Source organism: Moschus berezovskii, chromosome 8 (assembly GCF_049115385.1).
Source record: "Moschus berezovskii isolate FMDL1 chromosome 8, NW_MosBer_1.0, whole genome shotgun sequence".
NCBI classification, from domain to species: Eukaryota; Metazoa; Chordata; class Mammalia; order Artiodactyla; family Moschidae; genus Moschus; species Moschus berezovskii.
Window position 1 is genome coordinate 78237288 of NC_142467.1, and position 22108 is coordinate 78259395.

Consider the following 22108-nt stretch of genomic DNA (forward strand, 5'->3'; position numbering starts at 1 on the left):
CATCTGTTTGCCATGAAGTAATGGAACTGGATGCATGATCTTAGTTTTTTGAATGTTATGGTTAACTTTTGTTAATTTCAGAAAACTATAGGTTTTCATCCATTAGTGTCATGAAAAGGTTTGGGTTTTTTCCCCGTTCTGAGCACTTTTTTTTTCTTGTATAAACGGGTCATTATAGTTTTGACACCAGTATTTATCTCCAAATTTATAATTGTTGATACTAAAACCAGTATTCCCTAAAAATCAGTTTCCTTTACAACAAACATTGCCAAAATAGACTATTTGATTATGCCAAGAAAGGAGATGTAAAGATCTAGAGGAGAGGCAGTGAGATAAGCAGATGTCAAATAGGGGTCATACCTATTTCTGTAAACTATCTTAAATAGTTTTGATGTCGTGGTGATCCTTTATATATATATATAAAGCATCATTTCTCATTAGTCAACAACATACATGTGTATTCTCAAACAAGTAAATCAGTACTTCCAACACTTTCTTCTTTGAGAACATTTTTTCATACATCTCAGTTGCTTCCCGGGCATACCTTTGTTTATATGTTTCATCACAGATCCAGACAGAGTGAAAGGTGCGTGTATGTTTAATCTTCCACTGTCAGTTCAGTTCAGTTGCTCAGTCGTGTCCAACTCTTTGCGACCCCATGAATCACAGCATGCTCAAGACAAAACAACTGCACCCTGCTTTTACACTAAATATTTGTATTGTTGTCCTTTGAGGTTTTCTCATTGTACATAATAAGTCTTTCCTCATTATTTTTTTTGTATTTACATTTTTAAAAAATTATAATTAATCTGCAAACTTGTTAGCTTCACATGTACAGTAACATGATATATATATTCAATTACATATTTTCAGATTATTTTCCATTATTGATTGTTATAAGACAGTGAATATAGTTCTCTGTGCTATACAGTAGATAGCACATATATATTAGGGGCTTCCCAGGTGGCACAGCAGTAAAGAATCCACCTGACAATGCAGGAGATGCAGGAAACATGAGTTCAATCCCTGGGTTGGGAAGACCCCCCGGAGTAGAAAATAGCAACCCACTCCAGTATTCTTGCCATGAATAATTCCATGGACAGACTAGCCTGGCAGGCTACAGTCCACGAGATTGCAAAAAGTCAGCCATGACTGAGTGATTGACCACACTCACACAGGTATATGTTTATTTCAAACTGCTATTTTATTCTCTCCCTCATCCTCTCTGGTAGCCATAAGTTTATTTTCTATGACTGTGAGTCTATTTCTGTTTTGTAAATAAATTCATTTATATAATGAACTCCACACATTATTTATGAGTGTATTATTAATAATACACTCTTTTTTATATAAGACTCCATACATATGAATGATATCATATCACTTAGTATGAGAATCTCTAGGTCCATCCATGTTGATGCAAATGGTAATATTTCTTTTTATGGTTTAGTAATGTTCCAATATGTACCACTTCTTTATCCACTCATCTGTTTGATGGATACTTAAGTTGCTGAATCTTGCTCTTCAAAAGAACTGATTGATAACAATAAGAGAAACCACAGTCTGAGGTGCACTGCCAAAGAAGAAAACCACATATTTAACCAGGTAAAGAAGATACCTGTTTCTCTAGCTTTTACAGCAAAGCATCCGCATATGTATTTAGGGCTCTCATTTTTCAGGTCAGCATGTTTTCATGGAGAAGTGTTTAAATATAATGAAGAGAGAGGGGCAGTTAACTTCTGCTTCTGTCAGAGTGTCAGGTACCAGGTACCCTCAGAGGCCCAGAGGAGGACATAGTGAGTAAGATACACAACTTCTCCTCTCAAAGCGCGTAGAGTCTAGCAAAATAAGACAATGAAAATGTACGCAAATGATAAAGCTTTCAGGAACAAGGAAGTATGATGGTTAGCAAAGAATTTAAGTGAAGCATCGTTTTCAGATTTACATAAAAACCCTGGCTGCTGTGTGGGAAGAGATTGGGAAGGGGCTTAGGCTGGGGCTGTGGTCCATGGAGATAGAGGAAAGTGAATAGAATTTAGAGAACTGGAGGAAGGTAGAATGGAAAGAACTTGGTACTGGACTAGGGAAGGGAAGGGATGGTGTGGTGGACAACTCCCAGGTCTCTGACTTGAGCACGTGGATGGAAGGGATGCTGTTAATTAAGATAGTGAAGAGTGGAGGAGTAGCAGTCTGGGGACAGGAAGGAATCAAGGATTCAGTTTTGGACATGGTACATTTGAGATGCCTGCAGAATAGCCAAGGAAAAGAAAAACCTTGAGTTTGTTTGCAAAATGAGTCTGGAAAGGAGGTCAGGACTGAGTTGTAACGGTGGGAGTCATTGGCCTGTGGGTGATATCTGAAGCCATGGAAGTGGATGAGATCACTCAGGGACGAGGATTGTGAAGGAGAAAAATGTGGTCCAGGACTAGCTGTGAGATACACCAGACATTTCATCGATCTAGTGTAGGATGTAGCACTGACAAACAAGCCTGAGCAGGAGTGGCTAAAGGCAGTTAATTTGCAAGAAAAAAAAGCAATCATATTTCATGATCACAGACCACGCAATCCTGGCCAGCACCTCTCAGCCACAACTCCCAGCTGGCTCTGAAAAGGCCTTCACTAATGGAAAGAAATGTACTGCATGCATGTCTTCCCCACGGAGCAGGGAGCAACAGCTTCATCCTCATTTTCAAAGATGACTGTACTGGATATAATCCAGAGGATAAAATACAAGTGTGAAGCTGCTGCTGTATTTCTGGAGCAGGGTTTGAAGTTCCTCTGAAACAAATGTGAAAGCCTCAGAGATCAACTTCTCTGTCCTGGTTCAGATTTGGTTCTCAGTAAATGAGGAACGATCTTGCTTCATGGGCAGCTTCTTCTCTTGCAGGAAGTTAAATGTGCTACACCAGAGAGTTAGTATTGTCTTTATTTGCAATTAAATGGGACATTTAGATTTAATTTTTAAAAGTAGCCTACAAGAGGTACAAACTTGCAAGTCCAGCCTTGGAAAGAGGAGCACAGGGGAGTCTTTCAAATTCTCTCTCTCTGGTTTCGGTTATTTCAGAATGTATTTTGTTGCCATTTCATAGGCATTGCAGTAAACTCCTAATGGGATGTTTGTAGACTGTGCCACATTCTAATCAATTAAAAACAGAATAACCTTTCAAGTTTATGTAAAATAAATTGCTGAAATCATAATTAGTTACTGTGTATCTGAAAATTTGGGAGTATCCCTTCTTATATAGTGTATGGGCTTCCCTGGTAACTCAGACAGTAAAGAATCTGCCTGCAATTCAGGAGACCCAGATTCGATTCCTGGGTCAGGAAGATCCCCTGGAGAAGGGAATGGCAATCTGTTCCAGTATTCTTGCCTGGAAAATCCCATGGACAGAGGAGACCGGCAGTCTACAGTCATGGGGTCGCAAAGAGAAACAGAATAACCTTTCAACTTTATATAAAATAAATTCCTGAAATCCTAGTGTGTCTGAAAATTTGGGGGTATTCCTTCCTATATAAATCAGGTTTATTTGTAGAGGTCTGTGTCTTAAGTTCAGTCATGGAAGATGGTCCCTGGTCTTATTAATTTGATAATACTAACTATGTGAATGGACTACATTCATTTTGACATAAATTCTTTAGTGTGAGGCCATGCCTTCTTGCAAACCATTGAAAAGTAGGAATAAATAATGAACTACTACTTAAATGATCAAAGTATTAAAAAGCCTGAAAACTTTCAACAAGTTGGCTATCTTGTGCTTTTTCACTTTCCATTTCTTTCTCAAAATCTGTTTCAGTTCTGCAGTCTCAGTTCATGTTTCACAAGTTTAAATATCGACATTTGTGAGAGACCATCTCTAGGTCAGTCAGGATGTTCTTTCAGGGTGTATGGCCGTGTAAAGTTCTGAATGACATCCTGGTAGTTAGGTAATTCACAGCTACTGTATTTGGCCCTGATTTCAAATCTGACATGGTAGTTCCACATCGAGGGAGTTACTTTCTTATAGACCTTCCCAGCCTGGACTTGGAAGCACCTACCTTTTTGTTTTCTAATGTTGCTAACATGTTCAAGCTAGAAATAATTTCCTACTTATTTCTAATAATATCATTGATCCCCTGACTCATTCCTGCATATCTGTATTTTTAAGCTTTTCATCTTTACTGAGGGACTGCTTTCCAACACTCCGGCACCTCAGAGAAGAGGAAGGAAGCATGGTTGTAGCAGAGCAGCATGCACAAAGTAGGGGAGAATTTTGGAGAGGAGAAAAACTAAACTTGGTTTGGGGAATAAACATTTATTGAGCATATTCACTGACTGGCTATAAGTAGAGAGCATCACAGTGTCTTATTAATACTTTACATACAACTCTAATTGTGTCTTTACTCTCAGTCCAGTTAAATTATGATAATTCCAGGAGTGAACTCTAAGGATTTGCTTTTTCAAAGTGTGTTCTTCATGTGGCACATTTCATTAGCTCATACAGAAGGGTTATTTCCTCAAATCATATAAATATGTAAAGGGCACAGTGGCCATTCATTAGATATAGCAAGTGACAATGATTTCTTCAAAGAATATTTCTTTCCAACACTCTGCTCTGGAGAGTTGACACTCAGTGTGGTTAGGATGATCAAACTGGTAGGTGCTGACCAGTGGCTCAGGAAATTTGACTTTTTGCAAATTTAGGACTACAGAGCAAGGTTTTCCTTTTGATTAGCTTCCAAATCCAATTTGTCAATTTACTCAGTATCATGGCTCTGTCACTTTTTTCCTTTTACATTTAAAAGGATTTCTTTAAATTGTTCTCGATTACTGTTGCTCGGAGAACAATTGTGGAGTTGACTTTATATTCCTTATGTGATTCTTATAAAATTTAAACTAGGGAAAAATTGTGTAAAAACTTACTCCTCATGAGACATACTCTCTTTATAATCAGAGCCCTTTAACTTCTTTTTTAAAAAATTTTAGCTTTTTAAAAATTTTATTGGAGGATAGTTGATTGACAGCATTATTAGTTTCTGGTGTACAGCAAAGTGACTCAGCTATACATATACGTATATTAATTCTTTTTCAGATTTTTTTCCTGTATGGATTATTACAGAATATTGAGTAGGGATCCCCGTGCTAGGGTACTTGGTGTGTAAGTCCTTAATTATCTACTTTATATGTAGTAATGTGTGTATGATAATCCAAAGTTCCTTATTTATCCTTCTCCCACCCCCCTCTCCCGGAGCCCTTTAACTTCTAAATGAAGTATTGGCTATAAAGCAGAAGGTATAAATAGAAGGTAAAGCAGAAAGTATAAATAAAATATTTGAATTGCCAAAAAACCTTCAAGATTATGCATAGCCACCCATTAATTTCACCAGTGAGAGCCTAGTTCTGCCTCCCAAATGTAGGAAAATTATTTTAGTTCCTTTCTGAACCAAGAGGTTAGTAGGTGGGAGGCAAACCACAGAGTGGGAACATCAGAAGGAAAATACTCCTCCAGATGAGATTTTTAATTTGCTCCTCTTGCTGATCTTTACTGAATTTTTATCTCCCCCCTCCCCTTTTATTTTCAGTGGCTACAGATGTCTTTAATTCCAAAAACTTGGCTGTTCAGGCCCAAAAGAAGATCTTGGGTAAAATGGCATCCAAGTCCATTGCAACCACCCTCATCGACGACACAAGCAGTGAAGTGCTAGATGAGCTCTACAGGGTGACCAAGGAATACACCCAGAACAAGAAGGAGGCAGAGAAAATCATCAAAAACCTCATCAAAACTGTCATCAAGCTGGCCATCCTTTACAGGAATAACCAGTTTAACCAAGACGAGCTGGCACTGATGGAGAAATTTAAGAAGAAAGTTCATCAGCTTGCTATGACGGTGGTCAGTTTCCACCAGGTGGACTTCACCTTTGACCGGAACGTGCTGTCCAAGCTGTTGAATGAGTGCAGAGAGATGCTGCACCAGATCATCCAGCGTCACCTCACCGCCAAGTCACACGGACGGGTTAACAACGTCTTTGATCACTTCTCAGATTGTGATTTCTTGGCAGCCTTGTATAATCCCTTTGGAAATTTTAAACCCCACTTACAGAAACTGTGTGATGGTATCAACAAAATGTTGGATGAAGAGAACATATGAGCATGTGAGTTGAGATTGTGACTGCTCATGATTTATTTGAAGACGGAGCTCTGCTGGTTTATGAAGGAAAAAACAAGAAGAATGTTTTAAAAGCTTACACATATTTCAGAAAGACTTTGCCCAATTCAGTTGTCAGACATTAATGGTAATGTTTAACGAGGCTTGTTTTATTTGAAGAAAAATGTATTGCCAAATATTCTGGTTAAAAGCTTCCCAACAGTTAACAGATCCTGGGAAAGATGTATGGTTGCATGATGCGAAAACAGAGTTATATAAAGAAAGATACGTGTGGCTCCAAACCTCAAGACATTTTTTTTTTTAGGGCGGTTGTTGTGTTGGTGGCACATTGGATATTTCTAATGTGTACAGAGTTGTGTATTTTGGTTCACCTTTATTCCTTACTGTGTATGTGTACCTCTTTTAAAAAGCCAAGAACCCTCTCTTACTGTCATTTCTCCTTTTGAAACAATTCCATTTTCAAGTTTACCTTTTGTTAAAGACTTTCTAATTCATATTCAGAAATTCCATCTTAATTAAGAGTTAAGACATTCAAGTATTAAGACAGTCAAATTAAACCCTCAGAAAAATAGAAAACTTCTTCTCTGAAATTGATATTCTAGAAATCAATTGTATTTGACATTATGAATAATTTAGTCTAACATAAGACTGTGCTTCTGGAATCGAGTCCTGTTTCTTAGTAGCAACAGTAATACTTCCTCAAACATGAAAATTCCCCAAAATGACATGCCATTTGCCTTGAAATGCTTGCTGAGGGCTTAACTTGTATGTCATCTTGAAAATGTGCTGATGGAATCTCCATTTTTCATATCTATTTTAAATGTCAGAAACAAAGAGAAAATCTAGATCATTCCTGATATTGGGACTATACGAAGTAAGTGCTTTTAAGAGTGATAAAACAATCTATACTTTAGTGATGAGCCCATCAGAATAATTTAGGAGGAGGAGAGGCAGAAGGGAAGAATGAATCTTGCTACAAGAACATGAGAATGAATGCATTTCAATGTTTAGTAAGGTTTTTTAGGTAAATAAAGTGTTACTTTTTTATTTAACTGATAAGATTTTGCTGTTTTGTTATTTGCTGTTTTGATGAGTAAACCAAGGAATATTTGCATTCCAAGCAGTTTGTGTGTTGATTATATATAATTTTATATGTATGAATGATAAAGTAAGCATTTGCTTATTTTGTGAAAAAGAAATAGAAACCTGCTGGCTATCTCCTAGGAAATAACAGACTTGGTCACCAGCACTAAATATTTGCATTGTCACTGTGTCTGTGATTTAGTGTACTCCTTTGCCTTGAATTTGCCTTCCTCCCAGAATATTTATGTTAATAGCTTACCAGCAAAGGTCCTACAACTAAAATTTACTATAGGCTAAAGGAGGTGGTAGCTTTCTCTGGGACCCTCACGTTCTTGTCTGAGTCAAGCAACAGAGGAAAACAGTCTCTCGCTATTTGATATTAAATCCGGACACCAAAATTTGAACTGAAATTACCATCCTGCCTTCCCCGGGTCAGTAGGTGACCACTGTAAGTTATAGCAATAGCATAGTGATTGCAGAATTGGTCCCTCTAGTTTCAGAGACTGCTAAATAGCTTATAAATTTAGTTTAGCAGCCTTTCTTGACCAGCTCTGGGAAAATCAAGAGTGTGTTATGTGGAAGCAACTGACCTCATTCATTCTGTGTACTACCGGATTCCCTCAGCAGGGGGAGTGTGGAAAATGGAGTGCCCAGGCAGTTGGCGGATGCTTCTTGCTTATCTCCAGCTATAAACAGGACCAACCAGAGAGAGAGAGAGCACCTAAGAATAAATTTAGATGAGTCTGGACACCTTGGGATCATAAACTTGTACCTTCAGGATGGCAGTCAGATGTGCATGGGGGAGGGGAAGAGCAGCCCTGAATTTCACACAGAAGGAAGGCAGTGAGGAGTATCTTGAAGCAGGGGAAACTGTTTGCTCCCTGTTTCAGCATCATCTTCTGAGGGAACCCATCTCCTTACCCATCCTGTGCCTGGAAGGCATGACTCAGAAGGATCAGTGTCAGTTTTCACCAGTTCAGTTCAATTCAGTTGCTCAGTCGTGTCCGACTCTTTGCGACCCCATGAATCACAGCACGCCAGGCCTCCCTGTCCATCACCAACTCCTGGAGTTCACTCAAACTCATGTCCACAGAGTCGGGTATGCCATCCAGCCATCTCATTCTCTGTCGTCCCCTTCTCCTCCCGCCCCCAATCCTTCCCAGCATCAGAGTCTTTTCCAGTGAGTCAACTCGTCGCATGAGGTGGCCAAAGTATTGGAGTTTCAGCTTTAGCATCAGTCCTTCCAATGAACACCCAGGATTGATCTCCTTTAGAATGGACTGGTTGGATCTCCTTGCAGTCCAAGGGACTCTCAAGAGTCTTCTCCAGCACCACAGTTCAAAAGCATCAATTCTTCGGCGATCAGCTTTCTTCACAGTCCAACTCTCACATCCATACATGACCACTGGAAAAACCATAGCCTTGACTAGACGGACCTTGGTTGGCAAAGTAATGACTCTACTTTTTAATATGCTATCAAGGTTGGTCATAACTTTCCTTCCAAGGAGTGTCTTTTAATTTCATGGCTGCAATCAGCATCCGCAGTGATTTTGGAGCCCAAAAAATAAAGTCTGACACTGTTTCCACTGTTCCCCATCTATTTCCCATGAAGTGATGGGACCAGATACCATGATCTTTGTTTTCTGAATGTTGAGCTTCAAGCCAACCTTTTCACTCTCCTCTTTCACTTTCCTCAAGAGGCTTTTGAGTTCCTCTTCACTTTCTGCCATAAGGGTGGTGTCATCTGCATATCTAAGGTTATTGATATTTCTCCTGGCAATCTTGATTCCAGCTTGTGCTTCATCCAGCCCAGCATTTCACATGATGTACTGTGCATAGAAGTTAAATAAGCAGGGTGACAATATACAACCTTGACATACTCCTTTTCCTATTTGGAACCAGTCTGTTGTTCCATGTCCAGTTCTAACTCGTGCTTCCTGACCTGCATACAGGTTTCTCAAGAGGCAGGTCAGGTGGTCTGGGATTCCCATCTCTTTCAGAATGTTCCACAGTTTATTGTGATCCACACAGTCAAAGGCTTTGGCATAGTCAATGAAGCAGAAATAGATGTTTTTCTGGAACTCTCTTGCTTTCTCCATGATCCAGTGGAGGGTGGCAATTTGATCTCTGGTTCCTCTGCCTTTTCTAAAACCTGCTTGAATATCTGGAAGTTCACGGTTCACATATTGCTGAAGCCTGACTTGGAGAATTTTGAGCATGACTTTACTAGTGTGTGAGATGAGTGCAATTGTGCAGTAGTTTGATCAGCAAGTTCATTTCTGATGCAACAGGACTCCCTTTGTGCATAAGTTTATTTGAGGTGGAAAGCTGGAAAGAATGTGGATGTGCTTAGGATAGATAATTCTGAGCCAAGTTCATAGTCATTTTAGGGTCTTATGAAAAACTGAATCTTTTTATTACATTTTGGAAAAAAATCATGTATTAGAATTGATTTTTAAAAATTTCATTCTGATGGCTTCTCTGCAAACTTTATGATCTAATTTATTAGGTGAGTGACAATGCTACTGTCAACAACTGACAGTACAGAGTAGATATTATGTGCCAGGCATAGTAACTCATTCAATGCTCACCACAACCTTCACTGTTCTACAGATGAGGAAACTAAGGCAAGAGAAACTAGCGAATTTGCCTGAGGTCACATAGGTCTGGTATCAAAACCAGTTTATATTAACAAAACCTTATTTTCATTTAATGATGATATAGAAAAAAAAAAAAAAGCAGTCCTAGAAACATCATTAACTCAGAGAGGAGTGGGCAGTGTCCTTCTGAAATGGATTTTCACATAGTGGCATTTTAGAAGGTATTTAAATCATACAGATCTGACCCGTTCCGGGTATGGCTTTAAGCAAAGAAATCTTAATGAAGTTTTCAACATGGCTCCAAATTTGGAGGCATTTCATGGTTCAAATTTTTGGTCCCTTCTGGAACTTCAAGGTGCTTCCAATTAACAATAACTTTGAACATTGACCCCTGAGGTATGGTATGCCTCTCCCCCAAGGTAGTCTTTCTGTGGATACACATGGCACTCTATCTGCCCGCAACCAAGACAAGCAGAAGTTCACCACTATATTCCCCAGAAAAGGTATGGCACTGATTTAAAACTTCAACATTGTTTTCCAGGTTGAGAGACTGGAAACATTGGAGCAAGTAAGCCTAAAAATAGCCTTGTGTTTTTCTGGTTACTATATCTTTCATATAGAACTCAAAATTAGTGAAAAGAAGACCAAATGTTAGGAACTTTAATGGCACAGAAATAATGCTTCTTTTTTTCTCTTATAAACCAGTTCTTTTTTAGATTTTTTTCTCCCACCATGTTACTGCTTAAAAAAATAAAATAAAATTTAAACTTTCTGGTGGATTCCTCCCCATTAAAGGACTAAAATCGCATTTTTTGGTGCTCTATATGTATCAATTAGATTTTTACTGAGCATTTTAATTTATCCTTGAGGTACTTGATGAGAGCACCTAAGTTATAAGTTAGCATACAGATAAAAAATGTAAGATGAATGTGCCCATCCATTTGATGAAATATTTGAAGTAAAAAGTTAAGTACTATTTAACTGCTAGGAAATTAAAATATCCTAATAAAAGCAAAATTAGCATGTTAGTAGTATTTATACTATTTTTACATTTTTATCCAATTTTGCATTTCCAAACTGGCATTATCTAAATTAGTTGAACTTTGAAGTGTTCAAAAAAAATCACTGTTTTACTTGATCTATTGCATTTGTGGGCATAAAGCTTCTATATTATTTGTTTGGCTCAAAGCAGGTTTTAGTACTCAGTGTTGTTTATGACATACAATTTTATTCTAGCTCTGAAGTAATTTTCCTTGCTGTGATTCAATTTTAAGTCTTTATAGAAACCCCCTAATGAATCACTGAGCCACTAACCAGGAAAATGAGTTAACTTTTTGCTTCCAAAACAGGACAGTAGGAAAATATTTAGTAGCTTATAATCTCATATCACCATCATGGCAAACTATTGGAAATCCATTTTCTCTTTCACTGAGGTGTCCTGCTGGTTACTTGCATGTGCCCAGAGCCAGAAAGACAGATTTATCTCTTGGAATTTCCCAAAATGGAAACACTTTTGTATAATATTGATTCCTGTCTGTCTAGTCAAAGATGTATTTTCCATCTAGCAAGAATCATCAGCCCCAAGTTATAGGGGTACAAGTTATTCCAAAGACATCCTGTCTGCTGAGCCCTGAAAAAGGATACAGACAAGTCAGCCAGCGTTCACAGTTAAGAGAAAAACATCTGTGCCTTGGAAAATATTCTTAAGTATAGAGCATTGTGCTCTGTGTCCACCAAATTTCCAATGCAGTCTTTGTAAGGGTAGCCAGCCGGTGGGTAAGGCCCCTCATCTTCCTTCATGGGTGGCTAAGGAAATTCTTTGCCTTCCCCACCAACAACTGCATAACTGTAGTTTTGCCTCATGGAAATAATTGGCTGATCAGGCACTTGGGGTTTGTTCTTAACACAGGGGAAGAATATTTGATTTTTAAAAGTATGTGTTTTTCTTTGCAGAATGATCCAAAACAATATACTTCTTTGTACTTTGGTTTTTCCATTTAAAAGCTTATAGATGCATGAAGTCATTTGAAACTGCCTGATGTAAGGTATAAACACAAGACAGAGAAGTGAAAACTCTCTGAAGTTTTCTCAGTGAAGTGAAACCTACCTAAATGCATTATCTGGGATGATTGACATTTTATAAGAAGCTCAGGTTTCATTTTCCTGGAAGTTGGCTTTTATCAGCCAACCCTCACCCATCCTAAATGACTTTATAAGCCCTCTTCTAAGACTGCTTATTTTCACTAAAGGGTAAATACTTGCCAAGCAAATTTGCAAATATTTATAAGACATCTAAAGAGTCAGACACAACTGAGCGACTGAACTGAACTGAACTGAACTGAACTGAATGTCCTAGGAAGACTTGATGATGATTAGATAAAAGGGCCAGCATTATTGCTGTTCCCCAATCGTATGGACTTTGTGCTCTCGTGATGGAAGAGGCACGTACTTAACTTGCTAAAATAGTCACTGAACAAGTGAAATCCGTGAGTAGAAATGTTCCATAGTATTTTCAGACTTTATGTGTCTGAGCTTGGCATCTTTTCCTCCTGGGGACTCACTGTAGGGTGGCCAGGGGAGCCCAGCAGCGTCCAGAGGGCGTGTCTGGAGCAGTTGAAACCAGTATTCCCAGCTCCTTGTCTGCCAGGGAGCTCTCTTTTCTTATCTTTAAATTTTGAATGAAATCAACTACCTCATAGTTTCATTTTAAGGATAAAATTAAACAAAACATGAAGAGCTTTGAAACCTCCTAAAGACTATTCCTGTGTGAGGTATTGTTTACATAAGCTATGAAAGTAAGCCTGGAGCCTAAAACAAAAGATACCACTTCTGCAGCCTGAGAGAATTTTATTAAATCCAAGTCCTCTTTAAAAAATGTTTCTTGCCTTCAAGTTAGGAAAATTGTTTTGAGTTGAATTATTAATCGTTTGTGACAGTTACTTATGTGTGATCCTTTAGCAAATTAAACTCTGAATGTCTTCAATTATTTTATCATTCTGCTGGTTTTAGTTACCTGATGCTACCTAACAAGCTACCACAAAAATGTAGTGTTTTAAAACAACAATTTTGTTAACGGCTCATGATTCTTTGGGTTAACTGGGCAGTTGTCTTTGATGGGATCTTACATGGTTACAGGCAGCCGGTCTCTGAGACTGATGTTTTGAGAGATTTGACTATGCTGCTGGAGTGGCTGAGCCTCTCCTCTTCCTGAGGTCTCTCGTTATTATTACTCAGGACACTCCCTAACTGCAGGAGCAGAAGTTTCTAGGCCTTCGTAAGGTATATACCCAGAATAGGCAGTGTCACTTCTGCTTCATTCTGCTGGTTGAAGCAAGTTACAGGCTATGTGTAGGTTCCTTGAGACTGACATCAGGACTGCAGCTTCTCTAGAAGAAAAGAACTCAGAAATTCTATCATACTTGCAGTTAAGATTTACTCCAGTGAAAGGGCACAGATTAAAATCAGCAAAGAAAACAGGAGCATAGAGCAGAGTCCAGGAGAAACCAAGTGCAAGCTTCCAGCTGCACTTTTCCAGTGGATAACACAGATAACACTTAATTGTCTCAACACTGATGTACACATGTACACGTGTACACGTACAAAGTGTGGCCAACCAGGGAGCTCACCTGAGCCTTGTCCAAGGTTTTTACTAAGGGTCAGTCTCATAAGCGTGTAATGCCCACGTGATTGACCAGAGTTACTTGGTCTCCCTGTCCTCCAGAGGTCAAACTGATACAGATGGGTTCAGAGTACCAGATGAACAAAAACAGGTGTTTACCATCAATCACACAATTAACATGTACTATCTGGTTATGACTTAAGGCACTAGATATACACAGGGACTCTTATCAGACAGAACATGCCAAGGTCTTAGAGATCACCTCCCAGGAGTTAGTCAGAGATCAGTCCTCTCCTTAAAAAGTACAGAATCTGACCATCCCAAGCCTGCTGAGTTATTCTTTTATTATGTATGGGCCCAAATCCAATTTAGTCTAGGAAGGACTACACAAGGGCACGGATTCTAGGATGAAAGATTGTGAGAGCCATCTTTGAAGATTAGATACTGTATCATTATTCTCCCCTCATGGCTCCAACAGAGACAACAGAGTATATAGGGCATCTGGATTTCTTCATGGAATAGTTTGTTTTAACTGGAAACAATATATACATATATGCACATTTATATACATTTTTATTTATATAATTATATATATTGATGCTAAAGCTGAAACTCCAATACTTTGGCCACCTCATGCGACGAGTTGACTCACTGGAAAAGACTCTAATGCTGGGAAGGATTGGGGGCAGGAGGAGAAGGGGACGACAGAGAATGAGATGGCTGGATGGCATCACCAACTCGATGGACATGAGTTTGAGTGAACTCCGGGAGTTGGTGATGGACAGGGAGGCCTGGTGTGCTGTGATTCATGGGGTCACAGAGAGTTGGACACGACTGAGCGACTGAACTGAACTGATATGTATATAAAATGAAGTAATATAATGAAAAGGGCTAAAGTTGTCCATGTGAAAATGTGAGTCCCATCTATGCCTAATATATTAATCTTTTCAATTTAAGAAATGATGATTGAACACCTATTATGTGCGCAATGTCATGCTGGGCTTTGGAACTACACAATAACTTCTGGTTCCTATACCTGAGGAGTTTACTGACTGATGGGGACACTGACAATGCACAAGTAAGTCACCAAATTTGTATTCCAGGGATGAGGAGGGGTCCAAGGCTTTGTTATCTTCACATAGGCTTTCTGGCTTTAACATTTTCAGTTTCTTGAGTGTTAAATGCATACCTTAAAAGTAATAAGCTTAGAGACTTCCCTGGTGGTCCAGAGGTTAAGACTCTGCTTCCAATTCAGGGGGCATGCATTTGATCCCTGGTTGGGGTACTCAGATCCCCAATGCCATGGTGTTGCCAAAAAAGAAAGTTTAAAAGCAATAAGTTCAAAGTAGTGGCAGATTTCTTTTTCAAAATCAATGGAGGGTGTGTGTGTGTGTGTAGCTAAAAGAAAAATGTTTATAGGCCATATTTTTTCATTCAAAATAAAAATGATTGTAAATAAGTCCATGGCAAAATATTGATTACAAGCTATACTGAATGGAAGAATCTAAAAGCTAAGAAACAATATTTTAATTAACGCTTAATTAATTGTTTTAATTCTTGGAAGTATCTGAGAAATAGCAATAGGAAAGACTTTTTTAACTTTATTGAGGTATTGTTGATTTAAAATATTGTGCTAATTTCTGCTATATTGAAAAGTCATTCAGTTATACATATATCTTTTTCATATACTTTTCCACTGTTTTACCCAGGATATTGAATAGAGTTGTGTTGTATTTTAGATTCCATGTATAAATGATATCATGTGGTATTCATCTTTCTCTTTCTGACTTTGCTTAGTGTGATAATCTCTAAGTCCATCCATGTTGCTGCAAATGACATTGTTTCATTCTTTTTATGGCTGAGTACTATTCCATGTGTGTGTGTATGTGTGTGTGTGTGTAAACACACATAGACACAGCATCTTTATCCCTTCATCTGTGTATGGACATTTAGGTTGTTTGCATTTCTTGGCTACTGTTAATAGTGTTACATAGAGAAGGAAAGAATTTTTAAGTCATTTTTTCCCCCAGAAATAGATTGCAGCCCAACTTGCAAAGTTAGATAAACTCTGGTTTCATATCCTCATCTTCAGTGATGTGTATCTATGTCCCTTGAGGCCTCAGGCCAGGACACAGAAATATATGACTGAACTGACCCAGGGAGGATGACACTTCCATGTTTCTTTCCAGCCACGCCACTGAACCAGATCTCTTGGGTCCTGCCCATTATTTGGTTCTGTCTGCTCTCTTTTCACTAATCACTGCCCTGAGATCCTTGAGTGTGGGAGAAGAAACATTGACAAACAGCACGTGCTCTTACTGGCAAAGGAATGGAGCAGGCCCAGGAACACAGCCTGAGGATGAAGCCCTGGGTGGGGTTTAGACGCTGACTGTGTTCCATCACCAGTGGTTTTCCTTGTGGTTCTAGACAAGGTAGAGGTCTTTTCCTTTTCATTGGGTTACATTCAGAGAGTTGGTGTCCAAAGTCCTATTTGGGTAAGTCACACTTCCCAATACTTGCTAATGTGACAGAACTTTTTAATTTCTCCTTATTACAAAATAAGATCTTTGAAATTTTAGTTTATCTACCCTTTGACTAACCACACAAATTCAACCAAGAATAAATACTACGTAAACATGACCGACGGAGAAGGCAATGGCAAGCCACTCCCGTATTCTTGCCTAGAAAATCCCATGGATGGAGGAGCCTGGTAGGCTGCAGTCCATGGGGTCGCTAAGGGTCGGATACGACTGAGCGACTTCACTTTCACTTTTCACTTTCACACATTGGAGAAGGAAATGGCAACCCACTCCAGTGTTCTTGCCTGGAGAATCCCAGGGACGGGGGAGCCTGGTGGGCTTCCGTCTATGGGGTCACACAGAGTCGGACACGACTGAAGTGACTTAGCAGCAGCAGCAGCAAACATGACCGATGGCTGAAAAACCTGTCCTTTGTTTTGAACTGTGTTCTAAAAGTTTGGCTTTTATTCATTAGCAGGCCAAGAAGGATAATGGCATCTCTGATATGCATTAAAGTCGAGTTTGCCATGTTCTCCTTTCCCAGACTTTAAAAGCAGCAATCTCATTGATGGTACATTGGCTCCTGTTCCTTTTAGTGTCAGGGAAAGGAAAGTAGCCATCCTAGTGAGAGGCTCTCACTTCCTGGTCACTGTCAGTAGAAAATGAATTTGGAATCTGAGACAATCTAAACTTTTGAGTCATGTTCCAATGGTGGTATCAATACAGATGTTAACCCTAGGGTCTTACCTTTTCTGTTTGGTTCTCATATTTTTTATAATTAATTTTATTGGAGAATAGTTGCTCTACAGGTTCCCATAATATTTAAGAAAATCATTCTACACATATATGGAGTATAGTTTTATGAAAGGAACCTGAAATTCTAAATTGGTGTGAAAACTGTTTATGCAAATCATACAAGAGAGAGAAACCAGTGAGTCTGAATGCATAGTTTGGTTGCTGTTTTCCCTCACCATTTGAGAGCATTTTCTGTAGATGTACTTCCATGTGAGGATTGTATGTTTTCATCTGACAGTGCTTGACACTAAGGTAGGAATTCCAGGGTTACAACCTTTCCTGAGGGGAGCAGCTTTTGCAAGTATGTATGGGAATAATCTAAACTGGATAGGGTCAGACTTTTTAAAATGTTTTGTCTTTTAAGGTTTTCATTTTAAAATAATTGTATTCATAAAACATTGTAAAGATAGTGCAGAGAGTCCTTTGTATGTTTTATCCAGTTTGGTCTATGGTGATCTGTTGTATAGGTGTAGTACAATTCCAAAACCAGGAACTGACATTGTTACTAGATAGTGACTTTATTTAGTTTTCACTGAATAAGGTTCATTTTTTCTGATCTGCATTCATGTGTGTGTGTGTGTGTGTGTGTGTATAGAGTTCTATGTAATTTTATACCATGTATAGATTCCTGTAACCACCACCATAATCAAGATACAGAACCACAAAAGAATTCTCCCATGCTACCCGCTCCAACTCATTAGTCTTGCTCTGTCCTCAAACCTGTTCCCATTCCGTTCCCTTCCCATCCCTAGTTACCAATCCTCTGTTCTCCACCTCTAGTTTTCTCTGAGAATGTTACGTAAAAAACAAACACCATTTGAGACTGACGTCTTTTTCACTAACGTGCTGGACCTCTTGCGTGTGTCAGTAACTCATTCCCTCTATTGCTGAGCAGTATTCCATTGTATGGGTGTATGAGAGACTATTCAACCATTCACCCATTGAATGACTTCTGGATTGAGTTAAATTTTCATTCATGTCCTTTTGTTCTTTATTATGTTTCATTCTTTCCTCCTTCTTTACTTCCTCCTTCTCCTCCTCTTCTCAGTAAACTTACTGAAGTATAACATGCATGTGGAAAATTATAAGGGTACAGTGCTATAAATTTCTCACAAAGGGAACACACCTGTTAAGCAGCACTCTGGCTAAGAAAAAGAACATTTTGGGAATTCCCTGGTGGTCCAGTGGTTAAGACTCAGGGCTTTCACTGCCGTGGGCCTGGGTTCAATCCCTGGTTGGGGAACTGTGATCCCACAAGCCATGTGATGTACCAACACAAAACAAAAAAACACAAGTACTACCCAGAAGTCCCCCACCCAAGGCATCCAGTATTTTGACTTCTAATACTAGATTTGTTTTGCCTATTTTTGAACTTCATATAACTGGAACCATTCAGTATATACTCTTTCACATCTGGCTTTTCTTGTAAGATTCATCAAGCATTCTCTTGAACCATCTCTAAGAGGGACTGACTGCCAACTTTAGGAAGCAAATACCAATGTGGATACTCTCCAACATATGTCGTAGTTAGATATGGCCTAATGTCAGCTGCCAACCAATAGCAGTTCTGATGTCTAAGAAACAGCAATGACCAAATAATACTGATGATGATGATGAGGATGATGCTGTGACCTAAGTAAATTCTGAAATATGTACTGCTGTGTACCGAACTCCTACCCTCTCCTCCTTCTTAGTCCATCTTTTCAAGGAAAAAAGAGTTGCTTTTACGGAGGAATAGTTTTGGTAGGGGGAAGCAGATATCACCAAGAAGCAAGACTAATGAGTTGGAGCAGGGATCATAGCCCTGAGCGGTGGTGAACCATCACCATCAGCTTCTTGGTATCACAAGAACGGGCAGCCCTAAAGGTAGTGGTCAATTGCCTGACCTGTGCCTCCAACCCTCTCCCCTACCTTTCCTCTCCTTTAACAGAACTGCTGCTGTGGTTATAATTTGAAAACCCTACATACAAGTAAGAGTGGATCAGCGAAATGTTGATGGAAGTTCTCACAGATGATAAAATTGTTCTTTGCTCCAGAAAAGAGGAAGTGGCACATTGAGGGTTATTTCCGTCAAGATTAGCTCATGCAGAGACAGAATGGCTATCTCTGAATTTAATCCTTTCCTGTATTCTTGTGAATTTTCTGTTCCTTTTGCAGATATCATCTATTGATCATCTTGGGATTCAGTCTTTCCCACACTGAATATGATGCTGTCATGAAGCATTTGCTGGGGCTAACGTGCCAGGTGGCTCAGTGGTAAAGAATCCTCCTACCAGTGCAGGAGACGTGGCTTCGATCCCTGGGTCAGGAAGATCCCTTGGAGTAGAAAAGGGCAACCCACTCCAGTATTCTTGCTTGGAAAATCCCATGGAAAGAGGAGCCTGATGGGCTATGGTCCATGGAGTCTCAAAGAGTCAGACATGACTGAGTGACTGAGCACGTGCGCACACACGCACCATAACGTGGCATTCTGTGCTGTACTTTCTCACTGGGAGGGATACGATGTTCTCTGTTTTATAGAAGAGGAACTAACCCTAAAAAGATAAGAAAATTTCCCAGTGACTCAGTGGTAAGTGGTAGTCCTGCACCCAGGACAAACACTGAGAGCCCTACTCTCTCTACAGCCTGCTACAGCTCCCAGAAAATGGGTTGGAGGCTGAGTTGAATCGGGTGTTCAGTGGCAGAATGTTCTGTGATAGGTCAAAGAAAGTTGTTGTTAAAAAATTACCTAAATCATCTTAGTCCTGTCCTTACTTATGCGAGGCTTGTTTGTGCACATCCAAATTCAAATGCTGACAGTTATTAGAAGTAACAACCAACTTATTATTGAAAGCAAGAAAATTGAGATACATATTATCATGTCCACAGATCAGATGACTGGGTTAAACATGTGGTGAGGGAACCCACTTGCTGTGTAGCTTACTATTTTTTCCATCTTTTGTTACTTTCATCTGTTAAGATAATATTTTTTTAAATGAATTAATTTGTTTTCAATTTATTTTGATTAGAGGATAATTAAAAGACGCTTGCTCCTTGGAAGGAAAGTTATGACCAACCTTGATAGTATATTAAAAAGCAGAGACATTACTTTGCCGACCAAGGTCCGTCTAGTCAAGGCAATGGTTTTTCCCGTGGTCATGTATGGATGTGAGAGTTGGACTGTGAAGAAAGCTGATCGCCGAAGAATCGATGCTTTTGAACTGTGGTGTTGGAGAAGACTCTTGAGAGTCCCTTATACTGCAAGGAGATCCAACCAGTCCATTCTAAAGGAGATCAATCCTGGATGTTCATTGGAGGGACTGATGCTAAAGCTGAAACTCCAATACTTTGGCCACCTCATGAGACGAGTTGACTCACTGGAAAAGACTCTGATGCTGGGAAAGGTTGGGGGCGGGAGGAGAAGGGGACGACGGAGAATGAGATGGCTGGATGGCATCACCGACTCTGTGGACATGAGTTTGAGTGTACTCCGGGAGTTGGTGATGGACAGGGAGGCCTGGCGTGCTGTGATTCATGGGGTCGCGGAGAGTCGGACACGACTGAGCGACTGAACTGAACTGAACTGACTGATGATATTGTAATGGTTTTTTCCCATACATCAACATGAATTGGCCACAAGTATACATGTGTCCCCACTATCCTGAACCCCCCTCCCACCTCCTTCCTCACCCCGTCCCTCTGGGTTGTCCCAGAGCACCGGCTCTGGGTGCCCCGCTTCACTCATTGAACTTGCACTCATCTATTTTACATATGGTAATAAAGGAGATCCAACCAGTCCATTCTAAAGGAGATCAATCCTGGGTGTTCATTGGAAGGACTGATGCTAAAGCTGAAACTGCAATACTTTGGCCACCTCATGCGACGAGTTGACTCACTGGAAAAGACTCTGATGCTGGGAGAGGTTGGGGGCGGGAGGAGAAGGGGGCGACGGAGAATGAGATGGCTGGATGGCATCACCGACTCTGTGGACATGAGTTTGAGTGAACTCCGGGAGTTGGTGATGGACAGGGAGGCCTGGCGTGCTGTGATTCATGGGGTCGCGGAGAGTTGGACATGACTGAGCGACTGAACTGAACTGAACTGAACTGAATATAGAAAAGAATTGTAATACTTAAATAACCAATGCAAAGCACTGGGGTAAGGAAGAGTGTTCAGCACATAGTAAGGGCTTGGTTCTTATTAGCTGCCATTGTCGTCATCACCACCATTTCCAGGAGAATGTGGACAAGGCTGTGAAGGTGATGGGAGTGGTTTGGAGTGTGACCTGAGGCTAGGTTGCTGGGCTAAGATACCTCTGTAGTTAGTAACTGCCTTGTCTAAGAAGGTAGTTACTGCTAGTTGCTGAACCTTATATTTGAACAAGCTTTCATTATCCTGGCTGTTTAATGAAGAAGGATTCCGATGCACAAAATTTATTTAGGAGACTTGGTTAATCCTTGGGACATTTAAAATGAGCAATTTATATTTGAGAAAGATTCCTATTTGGAGATAAATATTAATACTCATTTTGAAAATATTCACTAGCTACTGTGTTGCACCTTTCTCTTTTGAAATATAATGACGTATTCAGCCAAGCCTACCAGGGCTGTGCTAACAGTTCCATCCAACCAGAACCACATTCTGTCTTACAAGTCCGCCAGCTCCCTTCAACAATGACCCCTCTTATTCCTGGTGCTCGGCTGAGGCTGTATTCTCAGAGGCTCCCAGCTCTAAGAAAGGTGATTGGTTGGTTCCTTCTGCATCGTCCTTGTCCCTGGCTGTAGATTTGACTTAAATCTCATGTACCCTATATGTGAACCATATGGACACCATCTGAGAAGAGTCTTTCTTCTCTGTTAGCTTTTCAGCACTAAGCTGAAACCTTCTGAGACTGCTTACCTTTGGCCCCTTCAGTCTCTGTTATGGCTCGTTTGTTCTAAATCCTGGAATTTCCAAGGTCATGACAAAATGAGTGTGGAGGAACAGGGGTGGTTGACACTTGTTACAATGCTCTGGATTCACAGGTATTGACTCTGGAAAAACTTCACTGTTGAGTAAGAGATGCTTTATGTTAACTGTTTAAATCTATATATACTTCACCAGAGCATAGGACCTCTGCCTATATGTTGGCAATCATTATCTGACCAGGGTTTCAGGAATTGTTCTGACTTCTAACGTTATGCCTTGCTGTCATTCACTGGCCCAGAGTTGAGTTAAGAATACATGTTGTCAAGTCCTTGGGCTCATAGTGTATTAGGACCTATCACTGTTTAGGTTATGATCATTTACATTCTGCTGCTCAGCTTCCATTCTCTTTCTGTTGTTAACAACATCCAGGTTCCTCTGTAGGTCGGGAGTACCATCTGTCCC

The 22108-nt window shown here is 39.8% G+C and overlaps 1 protein-coding gene across 9 annotated transcripts in view; it reads left to right on the forward strand.

Moving 5' to 3' along the window:
* Positions 1-22108, forward strand: part of TNFAIP8 (TNF alpha induced protein 8) — a 162073-nt gene that overhangs the window by 138009 nt on the left and 1956 nt on the right. For 6 of the 9 annotated variants that reach the window (XM_055428912.2, XM_055428914.2, XM_088838791.1 and 3 more), the window contains 2 exons: positions 5560-14523; positions 18917-19328. In XM_055428912.2, the coding sequence (XP_055284887.1) occupies positions 5560-6125 (566 nt within the window). In that variant the 3' untranslated portion in view covers positions 6126-14523; positions 18917-19328. Of the gene's footprint in view, positions 1-1585; positions 1606-5559; positions 14524-18916; positions 19329-22108 lie in introns of those variants that run through there. The other 3 variants (XM_055428910.2, XM_088838793.1, XM_088838790.1) reach the window with 3 other exon arrangements.